The sequence below is a fragment of the Callorhinus ursinus genome, unplaced genomic scaffold, assembly GCF_003265705.2.
Source record: "Callorhinus ursinus isolate GAN/ISIS: 27379988/994484 unplaced genomic scaffold, GSC_fseal_2.0 scaffold110, whole genome shotgun sequence".
Taxonomy (NCBI): domain Eukaryota; kingdom Metazoa; phylum Chordata; class Mammalia; order Carnivora; family Otariidae; genus Callorhinus; species Callorhinus ursinus.
Window position 1 is genome coordinate 912,716 of NW_027397172.1, and position 26,839 is coordinate 939,554.

General features: G+C 46.9%; 1 protein-coding gene across 1 annotated transcript in view; it reads right to left on the reverse strand.

Moving 5' to 3' along the window:
- Window positions 1–17,908, reverse strand: part of YPEL1 (yippee like 1) — a 23,439-nt gene extending 5,531 nt beyond the window's left edge. Inside the window, exons 1-2 of the mRNA XM_025857250.2 lie at window positions 17,747–17,908; window positions 1,312–1,594 (exon numbers count right to left, since the gene is read on the reverse strand). Coding sequence (XP_025713035.1) covers window positions 1,312–1,428 — 117 coding nt within the window. The 5' untranslated portion in view covers window positions 1,429–1,594; window positions 17,747–17,908. The remainder of the gene's footprint in view (window positions 1–1,311; window positions 1,595–17,746) is intronic.
- Window positions 17,909–26,839: the final 8,931 nt, after the last annotated feature.

Here is a 26,839-nt window from a genome sequence, read left to right on the forward strand (position 1 = left end):
GAAGCCTGCTTCTCCCTCTCCCACTCCCCCTGCTTGTGTTCCCTCTCTCGCTCTGTCTCTCTGTCAAATAAATAAATAAAATCTTAAAAAAAAAAAAAAAGAACACAGCGTAATGGCTCTCGGGCTCGTTCAAAGAAGCATCTCAAATTCCTTTGGGCCCAGCTCAGCAGGGGTCCTCGCCGCACGCTTCAGAACAAGGGCCATGATGGCGCCCGACGCCGCCGTCCCGGGCTCCGGGGGGGCCACCAGGCCACGCGGCTCCCTGTGGAGGCCCCGCAGCTGCTCTGCCCTCCGTGAACTCAGACGCCGTGACACACCCGGAGCCTGCCTCGGAGGCCACCGGGAATGGACAAAGGAGCCACAGCAGAAACTCTGCCTTGTTCCGCGTTTAGGTTTAGATGCCGAACAGAAATGAGACGGCCGCGCATGATTACCTAGTTAAAACCCAAGCAGGTGAGCGTTCTTCTGAGTAAAACAAGAAGCCTAAGCAGAGATTCCTGAGAGGCACAACTTCCTGATAGGCTTTGCTTTTGAAGGAGCAGGAGGTTCACATAGCCCAGGAAGGCAGACCTGTGAGGATTTGGCAGGGGCGGGAGGGGGGGGTGGTGGGGGGAGGGGGTGGGGGTGGTCGTGACCCTTGAGGATGGGTAGGAGAGAACGGTCCCAGTTTCCCGAGAGCACACTCGCTCATCTGTCGTTTTAGATGTTCTCAAGTGGTTGATCACAGACCTCACATGTTGCCAAAAAGGAGTGCAACTTAATAATAATGAATTGGACTGTTCTTTTCACATCCACGAGGCTGTTCCAGGCCCTGCAGAGTGCCCAGAGCAGCTGCTGGGGGCCTGTTCACAGCATCCCTCCTGGGTATTTTTCAAAAAGATCCAATTGCCCTCATTCCCCCATGATAGCCTGTTTTCTCCTTAAGCATTCTAACATTTAATTTCCCTATTATTAAACTATTTCCCCAGATTTTCTAGACTTCCTTTGTTCCTTCAGTGTTTTTTGGTTTTACATGAACTTTACTGCTCTGGCAAGTAAACTACTCATCTTGCTTTTTGTAATTTTCTGTCCCAGCTGCCTAGCCCTCCAAAACCCACCCACTGTGCAAACACCATGACCAACATCACACCAGGATCACAGTGCAGTCACACTCAATCACGCACAAAACTTTCATCAACGCTGCCCAGAAGGCTCTAGACTTGTAGGAACACAACCGACCCAGGAAGTCATGTGATGGTTAAACGTTCATCTGCGGAGCAGGTACGATCATCCTTAAAAGGATCTCGTCATTTCCCAGACACAAACACTTGCCTTGGAGATCAGCTCATCGTGATTGGCCAGGTGGGCTCTGCAGTGGACACAGCTGTATGTTCGGTGACAGTTTGGCAGATAAGCTTGGAAAGTTTTGGATTTTGTCATCTTCACCATCTCGGCTGGGCACTCTTCGCTCAGCTCAGGGCTGGCACTGGAAGGCTGGTGGCTCTGCTGGGCTCTCTGACAAAAGAGACACTGAAAGATGCACGCAAGAGCCGTTGTTGTTCGGAGGGCGTGTGGCACTGTCCACACAGCTGGGATGAGAGAAAAATGTCACAACCTGTCAACGAATCAAGACAAAGCAGAGGCTTACGGAGGGAACGAAAATACTTCAAGGAGGCATGTTTAGGATGTGTGTGTTTTGAGTTGGGGCACCTGGGTGGCTCAGTTGGTTGGGCGACTGCCTTTGGCTCGGGTCATGATCCCAGGGTCCTGGGATCGAGCCCTGCATCAGGCTCCCCGCTCAGCGGGAAGCCTGCTTCTCCCTCTCCCACTCCCCCTGCTTGTGTTCCCTCTCTCGTTGTGTCTCTCTCTGTCAATTAAATAAATAAATAAAATCTTAATAAAGAAAAAGAACAAAGGATGTGTGTGTTTTGAGGAATAGGGTTGAGGGGCAGAACTAGATCGGATTCTTTAATATCAGTCACTGTTTCACCATTCTAAATGTCATTGGAAGTGGCAAAGTGAACTACTTTTACATACAAATACTTTGAGAAAAACATCTGATTAAGTGTATTTTAGGCCGCCTGTAGCTTCAGGAAATGTAAAGAAAGAACAGCCAACAAGCCTCCTGTCTGAGTGAGGCCAGCAGCACTGCACACAGCTTGTCCCGAATCCTGGAATTAATGACTCAAAGCACCATGACATTTATGAATATGCGTGAGGGATCCAGTTTAATTAATCCTGAAGAAGTTACATATCAATCCGGAAACAAACCCTTTATATGGTCAAATGATTTTCGACAAGGGTGCCAAGATGATTCAATGGGGAAAGGGCAGTCTTTTCAATAAACAGTGCTGGGAAGACTGGATAGCCACATGCAAAAAAATGAAGTTGGGCCCTTATTTAACACCATAGACAAAAATTAACTCAAAAGTAGATCAAAGACCTAAATGTAAGAATGAAAACTATAAACTGTTAGATGAAACTAGAAGGGAAAGCATCCACAACACTGATGTGGCTTGATTTCCTGCAAATGACACAAAGGCCCAGACACATATTTAAATTTACAGAAGGTAAAGTGAGAGAAAAACGGGGCAGAGCACCTGTAGAACACCAAAGAAAGAGAAATAAAAGTCTTAGAAGGATCCAAAAGGGGAGGGAAAATTACCGAACAACAGAACCCAGAAGGCAGTCGGGGAAGGTACCTTTAAGGTCCTGAAAGGCAATAATGGCTATTCCAGAATTCTATATCCAGTGAAAATATCTTTCAAGAATTCCGGAATGACATTTTCAGGCCACTAAAAAGTTTGACTTCTGCAAAATATCACTAAAGGAGGTGCAAGGATGTGCTTCAGACACAAGAAAAACAACAGAGAACGTTAGAGTCTAAAAAAAGGAATGGCGAATGAAGATGGCAAGTCCTTGGGTAAACAGGCCGGCAGTGTCTCGGAGAGCTTTGAAGACAGGACTGTAAGGTGGCGCCTGGGCCACTCAGTCGGTTAACTGTCAGACTCTCCATTTCCACTCAGGTCGTGATCTCAGGGTCGTAAGACTGAGGCTGGCCTCAGGCTCCGTGCTGGGCGTGGAGTCGGCTTAAGATTCTCTCTCTCTCTCTCTCTCTCCTCCACCCCCTCTGCCTCTCTCCCTCCCCTAAAAAAATAAAAGAAAAAGATAGGACTGTAATACATGAGCGCGGTAACTCAGGGTGGGAGCTCCGCTGAAAAATTTCTAGAGTCCTTGTATTATTCAAAAAAGTAGATAAAAGTATAGGTTAAGCTTCAGATTCTGGTAAAGTAAGGATACATGTTGTGATTTGGATGAAATTTCTGTAACAACAAAACCTAACTGTGTAACTTCCAAACCTACAAAGGGGCGTATCAGTGAATGATAAAATGTCAGTCTAAAAGGACACACAAGAAAGGGGGTGCCCAGCTGGTGGAGCATGCATCTCTTGATCTTGGAGCTGTGAGTTCAACAATTCATCTAGATGCAGTTTGTAAGAGACATACCTTAAAATAAGGACACAGACTGGCTGAAAGATAAGGCTGGAAACCTGATGGTGGCAACACAGACATAGGGCTTATAATTATTTACTAACAATATATTTGTTTTATGTATTATATGCATGTGATTCACAATAAAGAAGTTAAAGTAGTAAAAAAAAAAAAAAAAAAAAAAAAAGGGCGCCTGGGTGGCTCCGTTGGTTGAGCGACTGCCTTCGGCTCAGGTCATGATCCTGGAGTCCCGGGATCGAGTCCTGCATCTGGCTCCCTGCTCAGCGGGAGTCTGCTTCTCCCTCTGACCCTCTTCCCTCTCGTGCTCTCTATCTCTCATTCTCTCTCTCTCTCAAATAAATAAATAAAATCTTTAAAAAAAAATAAAGTAGTAAAAGGATTGGGCACCTGGCTGGCTCCGTCGGTAGAGCATGTGACTCTTGATGTTGGGGTCGTGGGTTTGAGGCCCATGTTGGGTGTAGAGATTACTTAAAAAAAAAGCAGTAAAAGGACAGAAAAGATACAATATGCAAATAATAAAAGAAAAACCATATTAATATATTAACATTTCCCTTAAATAATATTTAAGGGAAGACTTTACTAGATAGAAAAATGGGTTACTTCATAATGCTAAAAATAGCAGGGAAATAAATAGCAAGTGTAAATCTTACTACCTAATAACAAAGCCTCAAAATATATAAATCAAACACTGACATAACTTCAAAGAGAAATAGATAAATCTTCAATCAGAATAGGATTACTGGGGGTGTCTGGCTGGCTCAGTCGTTGAGCATGCAACTCTTGATCTCAGGGTCGTGAGTTCAAGCCCCATGCTGGGCATAAAGCTCAGTTTAAAAAAAATAAGATTACTGATTATGGTGTGTAAATGTGGTATACTTATTACATATTTATCTTATACTTAAAATATAGCATATATAGTATAAATATATTTATATTTTACTATGCTTTTCAGTGACTGATAGAACAAACACAAATGATTACAGCCAGAGAGGATGTGCACAATGCGATGAACCTAAAAGACATGGAGAAAACTGTAAGAACTGCAGAATCCACATTCATTCAAAGCACACAAACATTTACAAAAGCCAGCCCTACAAGTCTCAGCCAACTTCCAAAAATTGAAAACACAGTATATTCTCTGACCACAGTACACTTAAGTTGGAAAACAGAAGAAAAATCTTTGTATGCTTAGAAATTCAGAAATGTACCTCTAACACAAATAAATGGAAAGATATTCTGTCCTCATGGACTGGAAGAATACTGTTAAAATTCTCATTCGACCCAAAGCCATCTAGAGATTCAGTGCAATCCCTAACAAAATACCAGTGGCATTTTTCATAAAACAAAGGATCCTAAAATATGTATAAAACTACAAAAGACCCCAATAGCTAAAGCAATCCGGAGAAAGAGGAACAAAGTTGGAGGTATCACAGTCCCTGATTTCAAACTATACGACAAAGCCACAGTAATCAAGGCAGTGCAAAAACAGACACACAGGTCAACGGAATTAATAGAGGGCCCAGAACAAACTCACACATGTACAGCCAATCTAGGACAATGGTGGCGAGAATACACAATGAGTCTCTTCAATAAATGGTCTTGGAGACACTGGACAGCTAGGTGCAAAAGAATGAAACTGGACCACTGTCTTACATCATACACAAAAATAAATTCAAAATGGATTGAAGACTTGAATGTAAGACCCCAAACTGTCAAACTCTCAGAGAAACCATAGGCAGTAAGCCCTTTGACATCATTCTTAGCAGTATGTTTTTTTGGACCAGTCTCCTCAGACAAGGGCAACAAAAGAGAAAATAAACAAATGGGATTATATCAAACTAAAAAGCTTTTCCACAGCAAAGGAAACCATCAACAAAACAAAAGACCACCTAGGAAATGGGAGAAAATATTTGCAAGTCATACATCTGATAAGGGGTTAATACCCAAAATATACAAAGGACTTAACACAAATTAAAAAAAATACCCTGATTAAAAATGGGCAGGGGGGTGCCTGCCTGGCTCGGTTGGAAGAGTATGCGATCCTTGATCTCGGGGTTGTGAGTCTGAGCCCCATGTTGGGTGTGGAGCCTACTTAAAAAAAAAAAAAAAAAAGGGCAGAGGACTTTAATGGACATTCTTCCAAAGAAGACATCCAGATGGACGACAGCCACATGAAAAGATAGATGACTCAACATCACTCATCATCTGGGAAATACCAATCTAGTTTTGATTTTATTGTAGTTTTCAGTAAGTTATCAGCTCACACCTTTCAGATTGGCTATTATCAAAGAGACAAAAAAAATAAGAGTTGGCGAGGTGTGGAGAAAAGGGAAGCAGCCCAAGTGTCCATTGATAGAAGAATGGATAAAGAAGATGTGGCGCATATACACAATAGAATACTATGCAGCCGTCTCACCATGAAATCTTACATGGATCAATGTCAACAGTACTACACTAGGTGAAATAAGTCAGAGAGAAAGACAAATACCATACGATCTCACTTGTGTGTGGAATCTAAACAAAAAAATGAAAGAAAAAACAAAACAGAAGCAGACTCACAGATACAGAAAACAAATGGTTTATTACCAGAGGGGAATGGGTAGGGGGATGGGCAAATTCAGTGAAGGGGATTAAGGGGTACGAACTTCCAGTTAATAAAATAGTTATGGAGATACAATGTATGGCATAGAGAATATGGTCAGTAACTTTGTAATAACTTTGTATGGGGACAGAGGATACTAGATTTATGGTGGGGATCATTTCATAATGTATAAAAATATCTAGATCAATAAAAAGATCAAGATGATGTACAGCTGAATCTAATAGGATATTGTGTGTCAATGATTCTCCGATATTTAAAAAAGTATAATCTGAGGAGAGAAAGGAATGTACTTCTATATACCCATGGGTCTAAGAATGGAAATTAGAAGATATTTTTATTAATATTATTAAACAATAATAAAATAACTACTTTCTAGTACTTAAAGGGAAATGTATGATTTTATAGGATGTAGATTAGAAAATATGACAGGTGAAATTGATGAGCTAATCTTTTTTTTTTAAGATTTTATTTATTTATTTATTTGAGAGAGAGCTCCCAAGTTGAGGAAGAGAGGGAAAAGGAGAGGGAGAAGCAGATCCCCCACTGAGCAGGGAGCCCGATGCAGGGCTCGATCCCAGGACCGAGATCACGACCTGAGCCAAAGGCAGACTCCTAACCAACTGAACCACCCAGGTGCCCTTAAATACCTATCTTTATTTATTTTAATGTATACAGCAGCTTTATTCATAATAGCCAGAAACTGGAAACAAGCCAGGTCAACAAACAGTGGTACATCCATACCCTGGAGTACTATTCAGCTATAAAAAAGAACAAACTATTAACATACCCAACCTTAAGGAATCTTCAGAGGATTATGCTTAAAAAAACGGGGGGGTAGCCAACCCCCAAAGGTGACATACTATATTATTCCATTTATATAATATTCTTGAAGTGACAAAATCATGGAAATGGGGAACTGATTAGAGGATGCCGGGGGTTAAGGGGTGGGCTGAGGAGGGGAGGGAAGTGGGTGTGGATGTCAAATGGCAACACAGGGAATCTTGCTGTGATGATGCCTTATTTTTTTAACGTTTACTTTTTTCCCCCCCAGAGAATTTTTTTTTTAAGATTTTTATTTATTTATTGAGAGAGAGAGAGAGAATGGTAGAGAGAGAGCATGAGAGGGAAGAAGGTCAGAGGGAGAGGCAGACTCCCTGCTGAGCAGGGAGCCTGATGCGGGACTCGATCCTGGGACTCCAGGATCATGACCTGAGCTGAAAGCAGTCGCCCAACCAACTGAGCCACCCAGGCACCCCAGAGAATTTTTTTCAAACCAAATTCAATTAACATATCATGTATTATTAGTTTCATAGGTAGAGTTCAGTGATTCATCAGTCTTATATAACACCCAGTGCTCATTACATCACGTGTCCTCCTTAATGCCCGTCACCCAGTTACCCCATCTCCCCACCTCCCTCCCCTCCAGCAACCCTCAGCTTGTTTCCTATGATTAAGAGTCCCTCATGGTTTGGCTCCCTCTCTGATTTCATCTGGTTTTATTTTCCTCTCTTCCCCTATGATCCTCTGTTTTGTTTCTTAAATTCAGCATATCAGTGAGATCATATGATAATTGTCTTTCTCTGACTGACTTATTTCACTTAGCATAATACCCTCTAGTTCAATCCACATCATTGCAAATGGCAAGATTTCATTTTTGTGATGGCTGAGTAGTATTCCTGTGTGAGTGTGTGTACACACACACATACCACATCATCTTTACCCATTCATCTGTCGATGGACATCTGGGCTCTTTCCACAGTTTGGCTATTGTGGACATTGCTGCTATAAACACTGGAGTGCAGGTACCCCTTCGGATCCCTACATTTGTATCTTTGGGGTAAATACCCAGCAGTGCAATTGCTGGATCATATGGTAGCTCTATTTTCAACTTTTTGAGGAACGCCCATACTGTTTTCCAGAGTGGTTGTACCAGCTTGCATTCCCACCAACAGTAAACACCCATCCTTAAAGTTAAAAAATTGGGGCGCCTGGGTGGCTCAGTCATTAAGCATCTGCCTTCGGCTCGGGTCATGATCCCAGGATCCTGGGATCGAGTCCCGCATCGGGCTCCCTGCTCAGCAGGAAGCCTGCTTCTCCCTCTCCCACTCCCCTTGCTTGTGTTCCCTCTCTTGCTGTGTCTTTGTCTTTAAAAAAAAAAAGTTTAAAAAATAACAGAGAAACAACCCAAAGAAAATGTAAGGAAGGAAATAAACAGGAAAAAATTTTATGCAACAGACAAGGAAAACACGGATATGCAAGAGAGGATCAACAAAGCCAAAAGTTTGTTCTTGGAAAAGACTGATAAAACTGATAAAGATTTGTTCGACTGATTGGGGAGAGATTGGATATAATAACCTGGCAGAAATGGAAATGGAGTATCACTTTCTTTGGATGCGATTTATGGGTAACAGGATGTTGTGATCAATTTAATATATTTGAAATGTAAACCACACAGATAAATTCCTAGAAGAAACATAACTGAAAAATGGGACTCAGGAAGAAACAGCAAACCTGAACAATCTGATAAACATTAAAGAAATGGGAATGAACCAGCTAGCTTAACTTGATACAAAACCTTGATCAGGGCAGTGCAAGAATGAAATTCACTACAATTTTCTTCTCATGAACCAAGATGCAAACATCCTAAATCACTTTACCAAACAGAATCTAATACTATTTTAAAAGGATAATAAAATACAATTAGGTTGACTTTATCACAGGAATACAAAATCATCTAACGTCAGAAAATGTAGTTAATACAATGTACCACCTATTGTTCTCTGTTTATCTCAACAGATGCAGAGAAAGCATTTGATAAAATCTAACATCCATTCACAATTCTAACAACATTCCGTGCAGAATAAGAATATAAGGGAACTTCCTTATCTGTTAAGAGACATCTATAAAAATGAAACAACCCACCATGAACATCATGCTTCATGGTAAGACTTAGAAAACATCCTCACTGAGATCAGGAATGAGCCTCTATACCATTTCCACACAGCCCCACCACAAGCCCCAGCCAGCTCCGCAAGGCAACAATGCATACAGATTAGAATGGAAAATATAGACTTATGCAACAGTGTAACAGTACAAAGTATCTAAGAATAAATTCAAAGACTTGACAGAGAAGAGTATAAAATTTTGAGGGACAATAAGGAATACGTAAATAAATGGAGATATACCAAGATCAGTACCGGAAGATATTGTGAACATATGAATTCTCCCCAAAGTAATTTTTATTTTATTTATTTTTTTAAAAGATTTTATTTATTTGAGAGAGAAAGAATGAGACAGAGAGAGCATGAGATGGGGAGGGTCAGAGGGAGCAGACTCCCTGCCGAGCGGGGAGTCCGATGTGGGACTCGATCCCAGCACTCCAGGATCATGACCTGAGCCGAAGGCAGTCGCTTATCCGACTGAGCCACCCAGGCGCCCTTTATTTTTATTATTTTAACTTTATTTGTTTTTAAAGATTTTCTTTATTTTATTTGAGTGCATGCAGGGGGAGGGGCAGTGGGGGAGGGAGAATCTCAAGCAAACTCCTTGCTGATGCGGGACTTGATCCCATGACCCTGAGATCATGATCAGAGCCGAAACCAAGAGTTGGATGCTTAACCAACTGAGCCACCCAGATGCCCCTAAAATTTATTTAAGTAATCTCTACACTCAACGTGGGGCTCAAACTTATGACCTCAAGATCCAGAGTTGCACGCTCTGCTGAGTCAGCTAGGCGCCCCCCAAAGTAATTTTTAAATTAAATGCAATTCAAATCAAAATCCAGAAAGATGGGTTGGTGTGTTGGTGTGCGTGTGTGTGTGTACGCACGCATATGCAAGCCAGGGAGCCAGTGAGAGGCAGCGAGATTGGATTCAAAAACTTATCCTACAAGTGTCTATAGGAGAGGGAAAGTTTTCCTCAACCCTCTTGGGGCCCCTGGCTGGGTCTAAAAATTAAACTGGCAAAGATAGATTAGCAGGAGAAAAGCACACAGATTTTATGAACATTTCCATGTACATGGGAACCTTCACAAGAGAATGAAGAACCAAAATAACAGCAGAGCAGGAAGCTTTTCTACCACTTTGACAAACTATTTGTGAAGAACTGACAAGGCAGACGGCTTTGGTCTAGGGGGCAGTCCATGGTGAGGAAGTAACTAGAAAGACAGTGTAGGTTTAACAAGGTTGTGCACAATTCTCAGCCCCAAATTCCCTGTCTCTGGTGATAAGGATGTCTTCCCTCCTCCTGGTATAGGGAGGACACCTTTCCCATGGGGGTTCTTATGACCTGTGCCAGGGAATAAGGGCAAAAGGGGAGGTCAGAATGACCTTCCTCCTTCTGGCATTTTCTCAAATTTCTCCAGCTTAAGATACTCAATATGCCAAGGTGACATTTTTAGGGTAGTGCGTCCTGAGCCCCATCATGTCAAAGGTTAAAACTGGTGAGGATGCTCTTGAAGAGCACAAAGGAAGCCCATTCCATACCTGAGTCTGACAGAGAGCAGTCCTGCCATTTTCCACAGTCACGGGGCAGGGCAGTGCTGGTGGGGGACAGGAAAATGGGTGGATGGGACCCAAAAGAGAGCCTAGAAACAGACCTATGCACAGATGGACACCAGATACAGTGACAGCAGAAAAGAGAGATTTCCAAAAACGGTGCTGGATGTTATAGATACCCGTCTACAGGAAAAGACAAAATTGGATCCTATTTTATGCCAGAAATAAAAATTAATGGTTCGGGGGCACCTGGGTGGCTCAGTCGTTAAGAGTCTGCCTTCGGCTCAGGTCATGATCCCGGGGTCCTGGGATCGAGCCCCGCATTGGGCTCCCTGCTCCGCGGGAAGCCTGCTTCTCCCTCTCCCACTGCCCCTGCTTGTGCTCCCTCTCTCGCTGTGTCTCTTTCTCTGTCAAATAAATAAATAAAATCTTTAAAAAAAATTAATGGTTCGTCCCATTTCCCAACAGAGAAAACCAGCTCGCAAGAATATTGTGGAGGAAGTTTCCAAAGAAGGGACATACACCCATGCCTACACATCCGTCCTCCAAAAGGAAGCTCTGTTTCTTTCTCCACTAAAAGTCTTCTCAACCAAGGATTAAGGGAGTTCTGAAGAAGTCTGATTGTATTTGATATTCCCAGTGATTCCCAAACCTTAACCTTTTCAAGCCATCACCTTAGCCCCAGTACATTTTATCGGATTTTATCTGTTACCCCAAACTACTGGGCACTCTGTGAATTTGAACCCTGGCATCCCTCCCAGTTTTGAGGGAAGTCGTGGAGGCAGGTCATGGGGATGAGGGTCCATTCGGATGGATCCCACCTGCAGCAGCCCAGCTCCCACCCCATGTCCTACATGGGCCCCACAGACACTGTCAATCCACACACGCACCCCGTCCCATTTGGTGATGACCCATAAGTAGGGAAATACTTTTTTTTTTTTTTTTTTAAGTAGGCCCCACACGGGCGCCTGGGTGGCTGAGTTGGTTAAGTGACTGCCTTCGGCTCAGGTCATGACCCTGGAGTCCCGGGATCGAGTCCCGCATCGGGCTCCCTGCTCAGTGGGGAGTCTGCTTCTCCCTCTGACCCTCTTCCCTCTCGTGCTCTCTCTCATTCTCTCTCTCAAATAAATAAATAAAATCTTTAAAAAAAAAAATGTAGGCCCCACACCTGAACTTACAACCCTGAGATCGAGAGTCCCATGCTTTGACTGATCCAGCCCAGGCACTTCCTGACCTGACTTCTTACTGAACTCACGTTGAGTGTTTTAATACCTTCACCTGAGTTTTTCCCTCTTTATCGAAAGGAGCCTTCAGTTTTGTCCCTTCTTCCTCAGACTCCCTCTAATGAAGATTCTAAAAGCACGCAGTGAAGGGGCCGAGAGACGGGAATCTCAGACCATGCATCAGCTGGCTCATCAGGTCTTGAGAGTCCTGCCCCTTTAGTGGCAGAAACACGGTTCCCCGTGGCTGAATGGAGAACCCACAGAAACTGCCCTCCAGCCTTGAAACAAGGGATTTCAGGGCGTCCAGCTGGCTCAGTTGGCAGAGACCAACTCTTGGTCTCGGAGTTGTGAGTTCGAGCCCCATGCTGGGTGTAGAGATTATTTTTTTTATTTTTTTAAAGATTTTATTTATTTATTTGAGAGAGAGAGAATGAGAGACAGAGAGCATGAGGGAAGAGGGTCAGAGGAAGCAGACCCCCCGCCGAGCGGGGAGCCCGATGTGGGACTCGATCCCGGGACTCCAGGATCATGACCTGAGCCGAAGGCAGTCGCCCAACCAACTGAGCCACCCAGGTGCCCTAGAGATTACTTTAAAAGTGATTTCACTTTTATTCATAATAAGAATGGGGGTAACACCTCTCATTTTTAGCCCACATGCGGTTCCCTTTGTATGGGACAACACAACACCTTTCAAAGTGGCAACTTGCCAAGGCTTTTCTGCTTATTGTGAATTGCTCAACGGCAAGGCTGCGCGCCTTCGACTGCAGGCCTCCAGGGACGGCCCTCGCCCCGGGTGACCTCAGCCTGAGGAGCCGCCAGTGTCCAGAAGGCCCGTCTCTGTGGAACAGCCTTCCTCATGGGCTCCTGTCACCTTTACTGAGCCTCGTCCGTGCTCAGCACTCATGGCCAACCCTTCCAAGGCAGGAGTGTGCCTCATGCACACACATCCTGACCGCCACCCCTGTCACCACCCGGCAAAGGGGGTCCTGGATTCGTGCTCACAAAGAAGTGTATCAGGTTGTGTTTTTACTAGGCTTTTAAACTGGGTATCCACTGTGGCATTGGCGAAATCATGGCCAAGTTTTCAGGCAACCAGGGTGCAAAATGGGCTTTTACAACAGGATCTACTGGCAAGTTAGGAGCCGTCGTGAAGTAATCAAAAGGCAAACGGATCCAGTGAATCATGTTTATTACAGGACATTATGTTTCCCCTAGGTTTGGAGGGCAGCAACCATCCCCCCAGAAGATACTACTGTGGGGTAATTTTTTGGAGCAAAAACAATATTCTGGATTCCAGAAATTTCTCTCCTAAAATAAACATGTATAATTATTTTAAGAGAACGTGAATCAGGCCCATGTCCATATGGTGCTGTTACCACACTTCTAAAGACAAAAACATTGAGAAATCAAGCCCCAACCAAGCAGCTCTGACATTTCTGGGATGGACTGGAGGCTCCCGAGGGCCCCACACCCTGGGACACCTATTCTCTCTACTCCCCACGCCACCTCCCTGCACCACCACGACCTGGCAGATAGGCTCAGTCCCAGCCCTCCACTTCCCCCGTGAGGAGGAAAGAGGCACCAGGCACAAAAGCGTTCAGCCAGAGTTCATGGTGCAAGTGGGACCCCAGGTGGGTGGCTCGAGCAGGGACCTCCACATCCTCCACGGAAAAGGGAACATGGGGGCTCTGCAGAGACCCCCAGGCCAGGCCGACGCCATTCTAAGCAGCTGACTCCACGAGAACCAAATGAACTGGCAGCAACCTTCAGAGGTGGGGGTTCTTATTAGTCCCACTGTGCAGATATGGAAACTGGGGCCAAGAGCTAGGAAGCTGTGGATTCAAAGCCAGAGTCTACGCCCTGGACCACTATGCCTGCAGACACATGAACCGGTGTGAACTTCACTCATCAATGCAAATTAAAGGCAGTCTGGTAGGTCTGACAACCTAGCAGGTGGGCGAAGATTTTTAAAAAGTTGATACCACCACTGGCGAGGACTGGCTGGGATGTAGCCATCTGGTAACACCTATCAGCGCTCTGGGGCACACACCCTTGGACATGAGCTGGGGGCTAGGAAGCACGGGGGACTTCCTTTTCACCATCTGGTTTTTGGTAACTTCAGATTTTTTTAAAAAAAGATTTTATTTATTAGAGAGAGAGAGACAGCGAGAGAGGGAACACAAGCAGGGGGAGTGGCAGGCAGAGGGAGAGGGAGAAGCAGGCTTCCCGCTGAGCAGGGAGCCCGATGTGGGGCTCGATCCCAGGACCTTGGGATCATGACCTGAGCCGAAGGCAGACGCTTAATAACTGAGCCCCCCAGGCGTCCCGGTAACCTTAGATTTTTGATACCGAATGCATGTACTGACTATTCAAACACACACACACACACACACACACACACACACAGCACAGGCATGGAAAGGCCTGGAAGGATTCATGTCAAAGGGCAATAGCAGGAGTCTAGTTGGCCTTTGGCAGACCCAGCTTCCCTTCACACACACACGGTCTGCCTTCTTACTGGAATTACAGGATGAAAGGCTTTTCTCCACACATTTCAGGAACTGCAGGCTTGGCGATCAGCAGGCCCACTGGGAGGGGCAAGATTTCTTCAGTCCTACCACCTGTCCGCAAGACTGATTAATGTGTTTGCACGGAGCTCTTCTCTTCCAACAACCTGTAACACACTCTTTGCATTTCTCCCACTAGTAACAAAGTTCCCCAGAGTCAGGGCCTAGGGACACTTCCTAGCAAAGGTTACTGGCTTGCTTGCTATCAACAGGGGGAGAGACCAAGGTGCTAGCTACCCACATGCCACTGCCCTTCTCACTTGAAAGGGTGGGACCCAGAAGGCTGATGGAAGCAGGACAGAAGGTGGGAGTCTTAACCTATAATTATTTAATCACATGCAAAAAGGACATAATCAAACATTTGAGGGCCTGTGTTGGGGCAAAAGAAGGAAAAACCAGAGATGCAAAGAGCAATCGAAGGGGGCCAGTGCTCGGGGGTGAGAGTGCCAACACCAGGAAGCCACGTGACAGCACAAGGGAGCCAGGAGGCGAGGTCTGGCAAGAGACAGGCTGCCAACAGTGAGGGCGGACACAGCTGCAAGAGCACTTGACTCAAACCCTGCCTCGTGTTTGGTGGCGTGGAACCTCAAGCCAAGCTGTTGCTTTATCTGTAAAATGTGGGTAAACTGCGATTCACAGGGTGGTCCAGACAATCACGCAAGAGGTCATGTCAGAGGGACAGAGGGTTGGCAAGCGCATCTCCACACCTCACAAGCCCCACCAGGAGTCCTGGTCCTGGTCCTGAGGCTCTTCAGGTGCCAGATTAAGGGCCCCTTCCCCGGGTGTGGATGACAGTGGGTTGGCTCCAGGATTTTCATTTCACTATCACCAGCAGACAGCTTTTCAGAGAGTTTCTATCACAGGAGGAATGGGGACTTCTCTTCTGAATCCAACTCATGCTGTCCGCCCCAGAACCTTTAGCCCTCCATCTCTCGGTTGGTTAGAACTTTCTCCCAACCTCCCCCAAAATCTCATGTCAAAATTTCCACTCCCTAGAGGTTTTGCTGATTAGCAGATTTAACTACTTTTCTACAAATGTAAAACCAAATTAAACTCAAATGAAATGCATCAGAGAATGGTCTGAAAGGATGATTTCTGTTGTCTTTTTTTTCAAAGTTTTCATATTTTCTACAAATGTAGGTGAGTCGCTACTGAAGTTACATCAGGCACCTAGATCTAAAAGAACACGTGGAAAAGGCAAAAATCAAACACCCAGCAAGTTGAGAACAGATGTCACTATGCAGTCTGACGTGCCCTCACAAAATAAAAGGGATAGCAATAAATAGGCAAAATGGGCTTAGTTAACAGTAGGGATTTCCTCACTTCTTTGTGTTTGAATTGGGGCTCCCAGATTAACAGAATCTGTGTTATTCAAGTTTAGCAAAGTAGCTTCTTGAAATGCCAATTTTATATCTTCCTAGCATTAACCAACCAGGCAGATTCTACTGGCAACTTGACCTCAGCATTTCAAGCATTCCCAGCGGCTGGGGATTGGTTTCACTAGCTCTGCGTCAGAACAGCTCTGTGAGGCTGAAGTGGTTATTTATGCTACAGACTAAGAATACTGCTTCTTCGTATTCTAGTTTCCATTTATCAGTCTCCCAGGGGGAAAAAATACATTTAAACTCTATGGCAGTCCCTTGCCCTCTCCACCCTCGTTCCTGCCCCCTGGACACTGGGTCCTTGTGAAACTTAGGGACGACAGGCAGGAAATCCAGAACAGACTTTATAGGAACACTGCTTCCAACAGAAAGAGCTTTACACATTCCAGTGCTTCAAAAATGGTAAGATTTAACGTCTGGACTTCAGTTACAAGAATGTCTCCCATATCAGTTGTTCATGTTGGCAAATGCACCATGGCAGTGGAGGATCGTTAACAACGGGGAACACTGGGCATGGGGCATATTGGGACTGTCTGCGCTATCTTTGCAACTTTTGTGGAAATCTAAAGTTATTCCAAAACAAGAAGTTTGTTTAAAAAGCAAAGGCTATTATTGGGGTGCCTGGCTGGCTCAGTTGGTGCAGCATGAGACTCTTGATCTCGGGGTTGTGAGTTTGAGCCTACATTGAGTATAGAGATTACTTAAGGATGAAATCTTTAAAAAAAGGGGAAAAAAAGCAAAGGCTATTGTTCATATTGGTAATTAAGATTATTCAGTTATTATTTTTTTTTCTTAAGTGCCCAATAGAGGCCAAACCCCAAGCTACAGGTCTGTGGTAGGAGATGATTTTGTTCTGGTCCTACCTCTGGGAGGTTCCTGCAAGTAGAAGACACTCTAACCCTGTGAGATGCAAGCGGAGGGAGCATAACGGTCCAGGAGAGCCTCAGTATTAGCATTCCTCAAGTGTGCCACTACTGTCACCCAAGAGCCTGGGGCTAGGGGGGATCGAATGCACCATTGCAAAAGCCAACCACCCCAGCATCCAGTACAGCTCCTGGAACGGAGCAGGGACTCATCTACTAGAACAGTGCAGAGGCTGGAGGGTGCACAGGTGGGAGAGGGGCAGCTTGCTCAGGTGAAGCACCTGGAAGAGTTCCCTAGAGGAGGTAAACCTCCTCTTGAGGCTTGGGTAGGAGTTTAGGAGGTGGGTGGAAAGAATAACATTCTTGGCAAAGGAAACAACAGGTTAAAATGTATGATCTGGCTAGAAAGAGGAAAAAGAAATGCAACTGAACAAAAAAGCTTGGGGGTGGGGAAACTGATGTCTTCCAAAGCCATTATCTTTCCAAAATGAAATTACAGCCCCCCCCCCCTTTTTTCTCCATCCTGGAACTCAGTACATTATCTGGCATCAAAGATGCCAATCAGAGGCAGGCCTGGGGGAGGGGGACCTTACTTAGCAGGTTTCCCAAGCTATGGCTTTTGCAAGCTGTGCTTTAATAAAAGCCTAGTGCTACAAGCAGGGAACTGATACGGAGGACAATTCATTTTAGTCACGATCTTTATGTGGGCAACTTGAAAACATCCCCCTCTTTTAGTAAACATTCCTAGGAGCCTTCTTTTGTCCTCATTTCCCTCCCCGGTCGCAACATTTTTTTTTTTTTTTAAGAGGAAAAAAGCCTATTATCATCAGGCATCTAGTTGATTCTCTCTGTAATTTTCGTGGCTGAAGTGGGGAGGAGGCAGGGAAGGGAAGAAAGGGGGGCAAAATCAAAGATTAGGCTTTGTGGTCTGCTCCAACAAGGAGTGAGCCAAATAACAACAAAAAATCAGAACAAAAACATCCACAGGTGCGGCCCGCTCGCGCCCCGCCCGCCGGCTCGGACGCCCAACAGGTGCCTCCGGCCCCGCCCGCAGTCGCAGGAGCCTCGGGTCGCCACAAAGTAGCCGCCCGCGCAACAGTGTCCAGGCCCGCCCGTACTCACGGCCGCTCGGCGGTCCGCGCCCCGGCCCGCAGCGCCCATCCGGCCCGGGCCCCGGTCAGCGCGGGCTCGGCTCTCAGGCGGCGCCGGCGCGGCCCGGGACGCGCTGCGGCCGTTGGCGCCTCGGCAGGGCGCGAGGCATCCTCCCGCCGCCGCCCCGCGGGCCGCCTGCCCTTTGTTTTGGAGCCGCGGCCCGGCCGCGCCGCCGTTAACGGCCTCGGAACGCGTCGTCGGCCAATCAGCACGCCGCCCCGCCCGCGCCCCGCCCGCGCCCCGCCCCGCGCCCCGCCCCGCGCCCCGCCCCGCCCGCGCGTTCCCTCCCCGCGCGCTCCGCGCCCCGGAGCTCAACCGGCTCGCACTCGGCCGGGCTGGGCGGGGGCGCACGTGCCGCGGGGCGCGCCGCGCTCCCATTGGTCGGCCTGCCGAGCGCGGCCTCGGAGCCAGCCTATGAGAGTTGAAAGGCTCGGGGGCGGGGCCCCGCGGGGCGGGGCGGGGCGTGGGGCGGGCTCAAAGAGGATCGCAGTGCGCAAGCGCGGGATGGCCTGGACTGGGGTTCTCAGCCCACGGTCTTCGCCCGCAGGCTTCCCCCGCCGTGGGGAACCCGCGGGTCACTCGTTCTCTCCGCACGCCTGGATCGGCCGAGGGACGCCAGGCCCACAGCTTCCGGGGCCGAAGCGGGGCGCATGGGTCGGCCGTGCGCGGGACTTGGGTTTCCCTGGCCGGACCACTCGCAGACTCGGTCCCCAGAATATGGGGTCCTCCGTGCTCGCCCACTCCGACCATCCTCCCCGAACTCTCCAAGCCGCTCTGAGAACCTCTGTATCTGCGTCTGGCTCTCCTCTGCTCCAGAACCCCCAAATCGGACTCGACAGGAAGCTCCATCCTCCGGGTGGCCCTCCCGGCCCCCCAGGCAGCCCATCCCATCTTTACGTCTACACTCCATTCCCCGCACGACTCTCATGTCATTATTTTGTTGGTCCCACAGCTTTTCTTTATAGGTTGTTTCTTTTTTTCTTTTTTTTTTTTAAGATTTTATTTATTTATTTGACAGAGAAACACAGAGAGAGAGAGAGGGAACACAAGCAGGGGGAGAGCGAGAGGGAGAAGCAGGCCTCCCGCGGAGCGGGGAGCCGGTTGCGGGGCTCGATTCCCGGACCCCGGGATCATGACCTGAGCCGAAGGCAGACGCTTAACGACTGCGCGAGCTACCCAGGCGCCCCTATAGGTTGTTTCTTAAATTACATGATTTTTTAGAAACCACAGTGTTGAGGTCACAATGTATGTAACATTTTTATACATGTTAGCATCCTTTAGATCTTGTTTCTTTTTTGCAATGCCGTGTACCTGTAAAGATCTCTCAGCGTCTTTGGATGTGCATTTGGTTTATTACTGTTTGTAGAAGGTCTCTGGATATTGTCCATTTGTCAGAACTTAGCCATTCTCCTAGCAATGTCTCCAACTCTCCTCCTTTTACAAACCTGGCGCAAAGTAGGAACTCATGATCGTTTTTAAGGTGAGTTTTTCAGATGAGCCTTAGCATCTCTTAATTATTAAGCCTTTCATATCTTCAATTTCCAACTTTCAGATCTTCAGTTTCCAACTGGTGTTAGGGGATTTCCTTTCTCCTGTGAATTTTAGACATTCCTTAGATTGTCTTAAATATTAAGCTTTTATTGTTTTTGCTACCGCAAATATCTTTTCTCAGCCAGTTCTCTGTTGAAAAAAATCCTAATTTTTTATGTGATTCAAATATAATTTTGTATCCTGCTTTGAGAAGGGACGTTTTTTGCTTATTGCAGTTTTTAATGAATGATTTTAGTGGCTGCAGATAATATTAAACTTAACATACCCAAATAACTATGTGGTAGTCAGGCACATCAATGATTTCTGCTCCGTTTCTTTGGATTCCTTCATTCTTTGAAAAATTTAGCACCAGATTTCCTATTGTTCTTTGCATTGTGGTTCCTAGCTTCATTCTTAAAAACACATCTTTCCCTTAAAATCTAAGGAATTGCTGTATGTGAATCACGGAGGATCCTTCCAGTGCCCTGGCCTGTCAGCTCACTGTCCCCTCTCCTGCAAGGATTTTGTCCTCTGCATGACCCCTAAGATGGACCCCCTTCCTGATCACTGACCAGTGCCTTTCAAATGTTTTAAACTATGACCACAGTAAAGAATACATTTTATGGGTACAAAGTTTCTATTTGGGGTGACGAGAAATTTGGGGAATAGTGTGGATGATTGCACAACAGTGTAAATGTACCTAATGCCACTGTGGCTTTATGCACTTAAGAACAGTTAAAAATGTAAGTTTTAAGCTTTAAAAACCCATTTTGGGGGTGGGGTGATGGGTTAGCCTGGTGATGGGTATTAAGGAGGACATGTATTAAATGGAGCACTGGGTGTTATATGCAAACAATGAATCATGGAACACTACATCAAAAACTAATGAGGTTAGGGGCGCCTGGGTGGCTCAGTTGGTTGGGCGACTGCCTTCGGCTCAGGTCATGATCCTGGAGTCCCGGGATCGAGTCCCGCATCGAGCTCCCTGCTCAGCGGGGAGTCTGCTTCTCCCTCTGACCCTCTCTCCTCTAGTGCTGTCTCTCTCATTCTCTCCCTCTTAAATAAATAAATAAAATTAAAAAAAAAACTAATGAGGTTAGTATGGTGACTAACATAATAAAATTAAATTAAATTTAAAAAACCCTATTTTTACATTGATCTAATACGCATACATATGAGAAAAATTTCATGATTTAATATATACTCTTGTGTAATGCCCTAACATTGTCTATCCTTTTCAGTTTTATTTTATTGATGACATCTTGCACATGACTCTCTATGTGATTTCATGAGGCATCTGTCAACCATGGCCTGCGGTCAGCCACCCACTGCCTCGTCGCTGTTGTCACCACCCTCCATAAGCTCAGTTTCAAACAGCCCACTCTGGGCCACCACTAGCAGGACCACAGCCATCATTACCTGCGCTGGGAGCCACACAACCCACTGTCCTCACCACCTACCTACCTGGTGGCTGTCCTCCTCCCTCTGCTCACCTCCCTTTAGCACCTTTCTCACATCACAGATTTGCCCGGCGAACCCTGGTCCTGGGTAAATGTGACTCTCTCTGCTATGGCTGGAGAAATACTTTCCCTTGGGAAGACTAGTTTCTAGAACAGTCCTTGTGGCAACCCTACACCTGCTCCGCCTGTTGTGGCTGTTCAGATTCCCGCCTTCTGGGAAGAGGATTCCACACCTCCTCCCACACTCTGCCTGTACTGTAGCTCTGTGTCCTACTTTACTGAAGACGTCAACATCAGCAGGAGAACATTCCTTGCTGCTTCCATACTAAACCTTCCACCCCCCCCCCCCCCCCCCCCCGCCCCCCCTCCTCTGTTCTCTAAGACCTGCATGTCACTTGTGTGTGGGGCCCACCGCCCCGCATGCTGGCCAGTTGGCTTCAGTCACATCGCCCTCCTTCCCCTGCGTCCTTGACCCCCACTTTATTGGGCTGTCCTGTCAGGGCAGGTGACACAGTGTCATCTCCATAACCACATTCTCCATCACTGCGCTTCCCTCCAATTCTTCAAGAACTGCTCAGGAGCAGCTGAGCTGGGCTCCTCCCACAACCACTCCACCCGTTCCTTGCCAGAAGTCATGTCTGTGTTCAGCCATGTCTCACTGGTGGTCAAGCAGCACTCCACACAACCTGATGCCTCCCAGGGTGCGCCTCAGCGTGGACCCGCAGCCCCCAAATCCCAGGCTTCCAAGTCCATCTGCCCACTCTGAACCACCCTTGGAGCTCTAGGAGACACCTCAAAGCCAGCACCCTAAATTAAGCTACAGCTCTCACCACATCAGTAAAAGACACAGCCAAACTTCCAGCCCAGCCAAAACCTCCGAGCCCCACACCTCGGCTCTCCCCATCATGCCCCATGGCGGCTCCTCACCGCCCCTTCAGCAGGTCCCTCTCCTGCCACCAGCGCCCAGCCCCTGGGCCACTCTCATCTCTCATGTTGATGACTGCCACAGGTGAGCAGCAAGGGTTGCCTCCTTTACTCTTCACACATTGACTCTTTGAGAACAAAAGCCAGATCTGTCACCTCTCAAAAGACTTCAGGAGCTTTCCATTGTGCCAGACTAAAAATATATAGTCTTTCCAATGGCCCCCCCAAGACTTGGCACCTCCCCATCCCTCCTGATTTCCTACTTCTATCCCTGCATTTGGCCAACTACGACATTTGGAGGGACCAGTCCACACAGGACCACCTCCACTTCTGACACCAACGGCAGGTTTGGGAGTCCCCAAGCTGACCCAGGTTGACAGCTTCCTGGAGGAACTCACAGAGAGCCGTTTACTCACGGTTACAGTTTACAGCAGAGGAAGGATGCAGATTAAGACCAGCTGCAGGAAAAGCACCCAGGCAGTGAGTTTAGGGGAGTGCCACACTTGAGCTGTCAGCTGCCTTCTGTCCTTGGAGCTACACGCAAGCCTCCTCTCCAGCACCCATGAGGGACGGCCTGCACAGTGCTGCCAACAGGGAGCTTCCTCAGAGCCCGGTGCTCAGAGCTTTTATTGGCATTCATCACACAGGTGTGATTAATTGAGTGTCCTCCTCGCGATCTCAGTCTGCAGCCCCCTCTTCACAATGTTGGTCTTGTGTGCTCAGCTCCAGCCTGAATATCACCTGGCGCCATGCCCCTACTTGAAATCATATTGTTAGGCTATTGCAAGGGCCCCAGGCCAACAGGCACTCCTGGTAGAGCTTGGTAACTACCTCCCAAAAGCAGAAGGCAAAAGCCACTCTTTGGGGGTGAGATTAAATTCTTTCCTACAACCTCCCCTTGCTTACTATTCCTCAGAATAGTACACACCACTCCCATGATTCCCCTTCTTGGGGACTCTGTGCTTGCTGTCCCTTCCCCTGGAAGGCCCCTCTTTCTTCAGGATTCTGCTCAAATGTGTCCTCACCAGAGAAGCGGTCTCATCCAGGCCCTGCGGACCAGGGGCTCTTGCCCACCATTCCCTCTCCCTCCTCACCCAGCTTTGGTTTTCCTCCTTAACACCCCCCCATCACCACCACCACAACTGGTCTGCATTTTCCTCTGTTTGGTTTATCGTCCATCTCCTCTCACCAGGATGTGAGCCACCTGAGGTCAGGGTCTCGGTTTGTCCTCAGCTGTATCTGCAGTGCTTGGAACATAATTTACTGAATGAGCCACTCCTGCAGGACGACTGAAGAGTAAACGAGCCCTAAGACACCCAGCTCTTGCCCCTGGGATGCCCAGTGCACCGGAAGCAGCACCACGGAGGAGAAGGGACAGCAGAGTCCATGAGACCCTGGTATGCGATGGTACAGTGCCTTGGTGCTCAGCGGTGTTGTACAGCTGCTGGCAGGCCTGCCTGGTGATTATGGACTCGAGCCCGACACGGGTGAATGGATCGGGCTACACACCTCGAAGGTGGATTGCCACATGGGATCCAGGACATCGCAGTTGTCTCAGTGCCCATGGGAGACTCTCCAGCCCCATGTATGAATGCGACGGCGCGTCCGAGGTCATGTGCTGGAGCTGGACCCGCACCGGCTCTCACACACGGAGATGGCTGAGGGCTAGGGCTTTGTCCGCCTCCCCAGAGGATCTGGTCTGGCTGGTTGTTGTATGCTAAATTGGGTCCCTCCAAATGTGACTGAAACTGGAGATAGCCTTCAAATAGGTGATTAAGTCAAAATGAGGTCGTTAGGATGGGCCCTGATCCAGTCTGACTGGTGTCCTTGTAAGAGGAAATTAGGACACCGACACACACAGGGATGACCACGTGAGGACACCGGGCGAAGGTGACTGTCCATCGACACACCAAGGAGAGAGGCCTCGGGAGAAACCAAACTTGCCGATACCTTGATCTTGGACTTCCAGCCTCCAGAACTGTGAGACAGTAATGTTTAAGCCGCCCAGCTTATGTTACTTTGACAACCCTAGGCAAGTGAATACACTGGGTTTTGGGGGCAGAAAGACACCAAAAGCAGGGTGCCTGGCTGGCTCAGTTGGTTAAGTATGCGACTCTTGATCTCAGAGTCATGAGTTCAAGTCCCATGTTGGGCATAAAGCTCAGTTAAAAGAAAAAAAAAAGGCACTTAAAGCAATTTTCCTAAAGGGTCTTCTAGCCTGCCTTCTGTCCCCAAATCCTGCCGAAACCCCTTGGGTTGGCCAGGCCAAGCAGCTTGCTTAGGGGTGACTTCAAAGCAGGCTGGCAGGCTGCCACGCAGCAGACAGGGATCCTCACCTCCCAGCCCCAGGGCCCCCCTCGCCCAAGTGAGGGAATCAAGTCTCTCTGTAGCTCCTTGGGGTTAAAATTCTCTGATTTGCTGATAAGTTTCCTGTATGAGATTCAAGCCCATTAGGAAGAGTGCCGTTGCTGTCGGCATAGCAACCACAAGCCATCTTTGGTTCTTTCCAAATTAAAAAATTCCCAGCTTCGGGGCTGAGGAGAGAAAGATGTAAAAGCAGAAATGAAATTAAGTTACTGATGGAAGACGTTGCCATGGCATCATGCTGTCCTTGGAGTCTGTCAGCTGCCACAGTGATTTCTCCATTCTTCGTGCAGATGAAGGAGTCCAAGAGAAGATAAAGAGCAGCCTCCCGCAGTGAGGGAGAAAAATAAAGTATACGTTATGATTAGAAATAGTAACTAATGAGGGGAATTTATATTTTAAGAGTAATTATACATCCAACATACAGGGTTTCTCAAAATGTAAACAAATCACCTGGGAATTTGTTAAAATGTGTTTGCTGAAATGCAGTATGTCTGGGGTGGGTCCTGAGAGTCTGCATTCTAATTTTTAATCATGGTAACATATATATATATAAAATAAAATTTACCCTCTTAAACCAGAGAGTCTGCATTTCTAACAAGCTCCCAGTGATGGTGATGCAGTGGGTCTATGACCCATGTTAGCCTTTTTAGAGCCTTTTTTTGTACCAGAGCCTGACGTAGGTGGCAGGCGTACCAAAATGAGCAAGACACACATTGTGCTTTTCCAGGAACTTCCTGGCAAGTGGACAGGAGAAGGGGCAATGTCATTTCAGAGGAGCAGACAGAAAACTGTCTGATTCACAAGGGGGGCTGGGATTTGCATGTTGGAAGATCAAAGCATGGGGGTGGGGGGGTAGTGACATAAAGACTCTGTAATTGCTGTATTGACTTGCAAGTTTGCTAGACCATTCCCTAAAGAAGGGCATGGGGGCTATTTATCTTCTTTTTGGGATTTCAAATAGTGCTGATACAAATACATTTCTCCATGTGGTTGTTATCTCTTGGATTATTGTCTAGGGAATAAAAAATCCCCCCCCCAAATCCCAGTAATGTAATTACTGAGTCAAAACACATCTGACTGGCTTGTCACATTTGCCAGATTTCAGTATATTCATTGATGGCACTATTAACAATGCCAAAGGACACATGGTTCCTTACAACTTCACAATATTTGGCTTTTATAATTTTGCTTTTGATAAAAACGATGAGCAAACAAACAAAACAAAAAACCCAGAAAGCCTATAGAGTATGGACAAACTGGCACTTCATCTTTTTTTTTTTTTTAGATTTTTCTTTGGGGTGCTTGGGTGGCTCAGTTGGTAAGTGTCTGCCTTCCGCTCAGGTCATGGTCCCGGGGTCCTGGGATTGAGCCCTGGGTCAGGCTCCCTGCTCAGAGGGAAGTCTGCTTCCTCCTCTCCCTCTGCCTCTTCCTCCTGCTTGTGCTCACTCTTTCTCTCAAATAAATAAATAAATTCTTAAAAAAATATTTTTATTTATTTGAGAGAGAGAGCAGGAGTGGGGGGTGGGGAGGGGCAGAGGGAGAGGGAGAAGCAGACTCCCCACTGAGCAGGGAGCCAGCCCGAGTGGGGCTCAATCCTGGGACCCTGGGACCATGACCCAAGCCAAAGGCAGATGCCCAACTGACTGAGCCACCCAGGCACCCCACACTTCATCTTTAATTTGCATTTCTCTAGTTTCTAATGGCACTGGATGGTTTTCTTCATGTAAGCAGATAATACTCTTTGATTGACTAACAGTTGGGAATGAGGCAGGGCTTTTGTGTTTTTATGATTTTTTTTTAAAGATTTTATTTATTTGAGAGAGAGAGAATGAGAGATAGAGAGCACGAGAGGGAAGATGGTCAGAGGGAGAAGCAAACTCCCCGCTGAGCAGGAAGCCCGATGCGGAACTCGATCCCAGGACTCCAGGATCATGACCTGAGCCGAAGGCAGTCGCTCAACCAACTGAGCCACCCAGGCGCCCCTATGTTTTTTTTTTTTTTAAAGATTTTATTTATTTATTTGACAGAGAGAGACACAGTAAGAGAGGGAACACAAGCAGGAGGAGTGGGAGAGGGAGAAGCGAAGCAGGCTTCCCGCGGAGCAGGGAGCCCGATGTGGGGCTCGATCCCAAGACCCTGGGATCATGACCTGAGCCGAAGGCAGACGCTTAACGACTGAGCCACCCAGGCGCCCCGCCCCTATGTTTTTTTGTATTTGGAAAATAGATTTTATTAATGGTTACCCATGGCAGATGTGCCCCAGCTCCTGTGGTTAATCCCCACTGTTGTCCACATTGGCCTGTGTTAAAATCAGATGCAGAGTTATTTCTTAATAGTTTTCTCTGACCATACCTGCTGAATAAACACCCTTTTAGATGCACTTGTTAGAAAGACATTGGGAAGCAAGCATAAAGATAGGAAAGGTCTTCAGGTTTAGCTTCAACATGTAGAGAACTTGGAAGTCATCACTCCTGCCCTCAAAAAAAAAAAAAGAAAAAAGCTGAAAAAACTGAAAATCAAGAACCTTTCCTTAGATCCATCAGAGAATTGAGGTCACGGGGCAACACACCCTCCCCCAAACTGTAGAGTCAGGCAAAGACAGAGTATCCCAACTCACCAGTAGCAGGAGCCCATGGAGCCAGGAACTGGTAGAAACTCCTACATGACCACTTAAATGGTAATGTTCATGAAATGCTGGAGGCTGAGCAAGGACTAGCTTGAGAATTAAAAATTCACCCTCAGTGAACCAGTCTAAGGAGGGGGCGCACTTTTATGTGTTTTA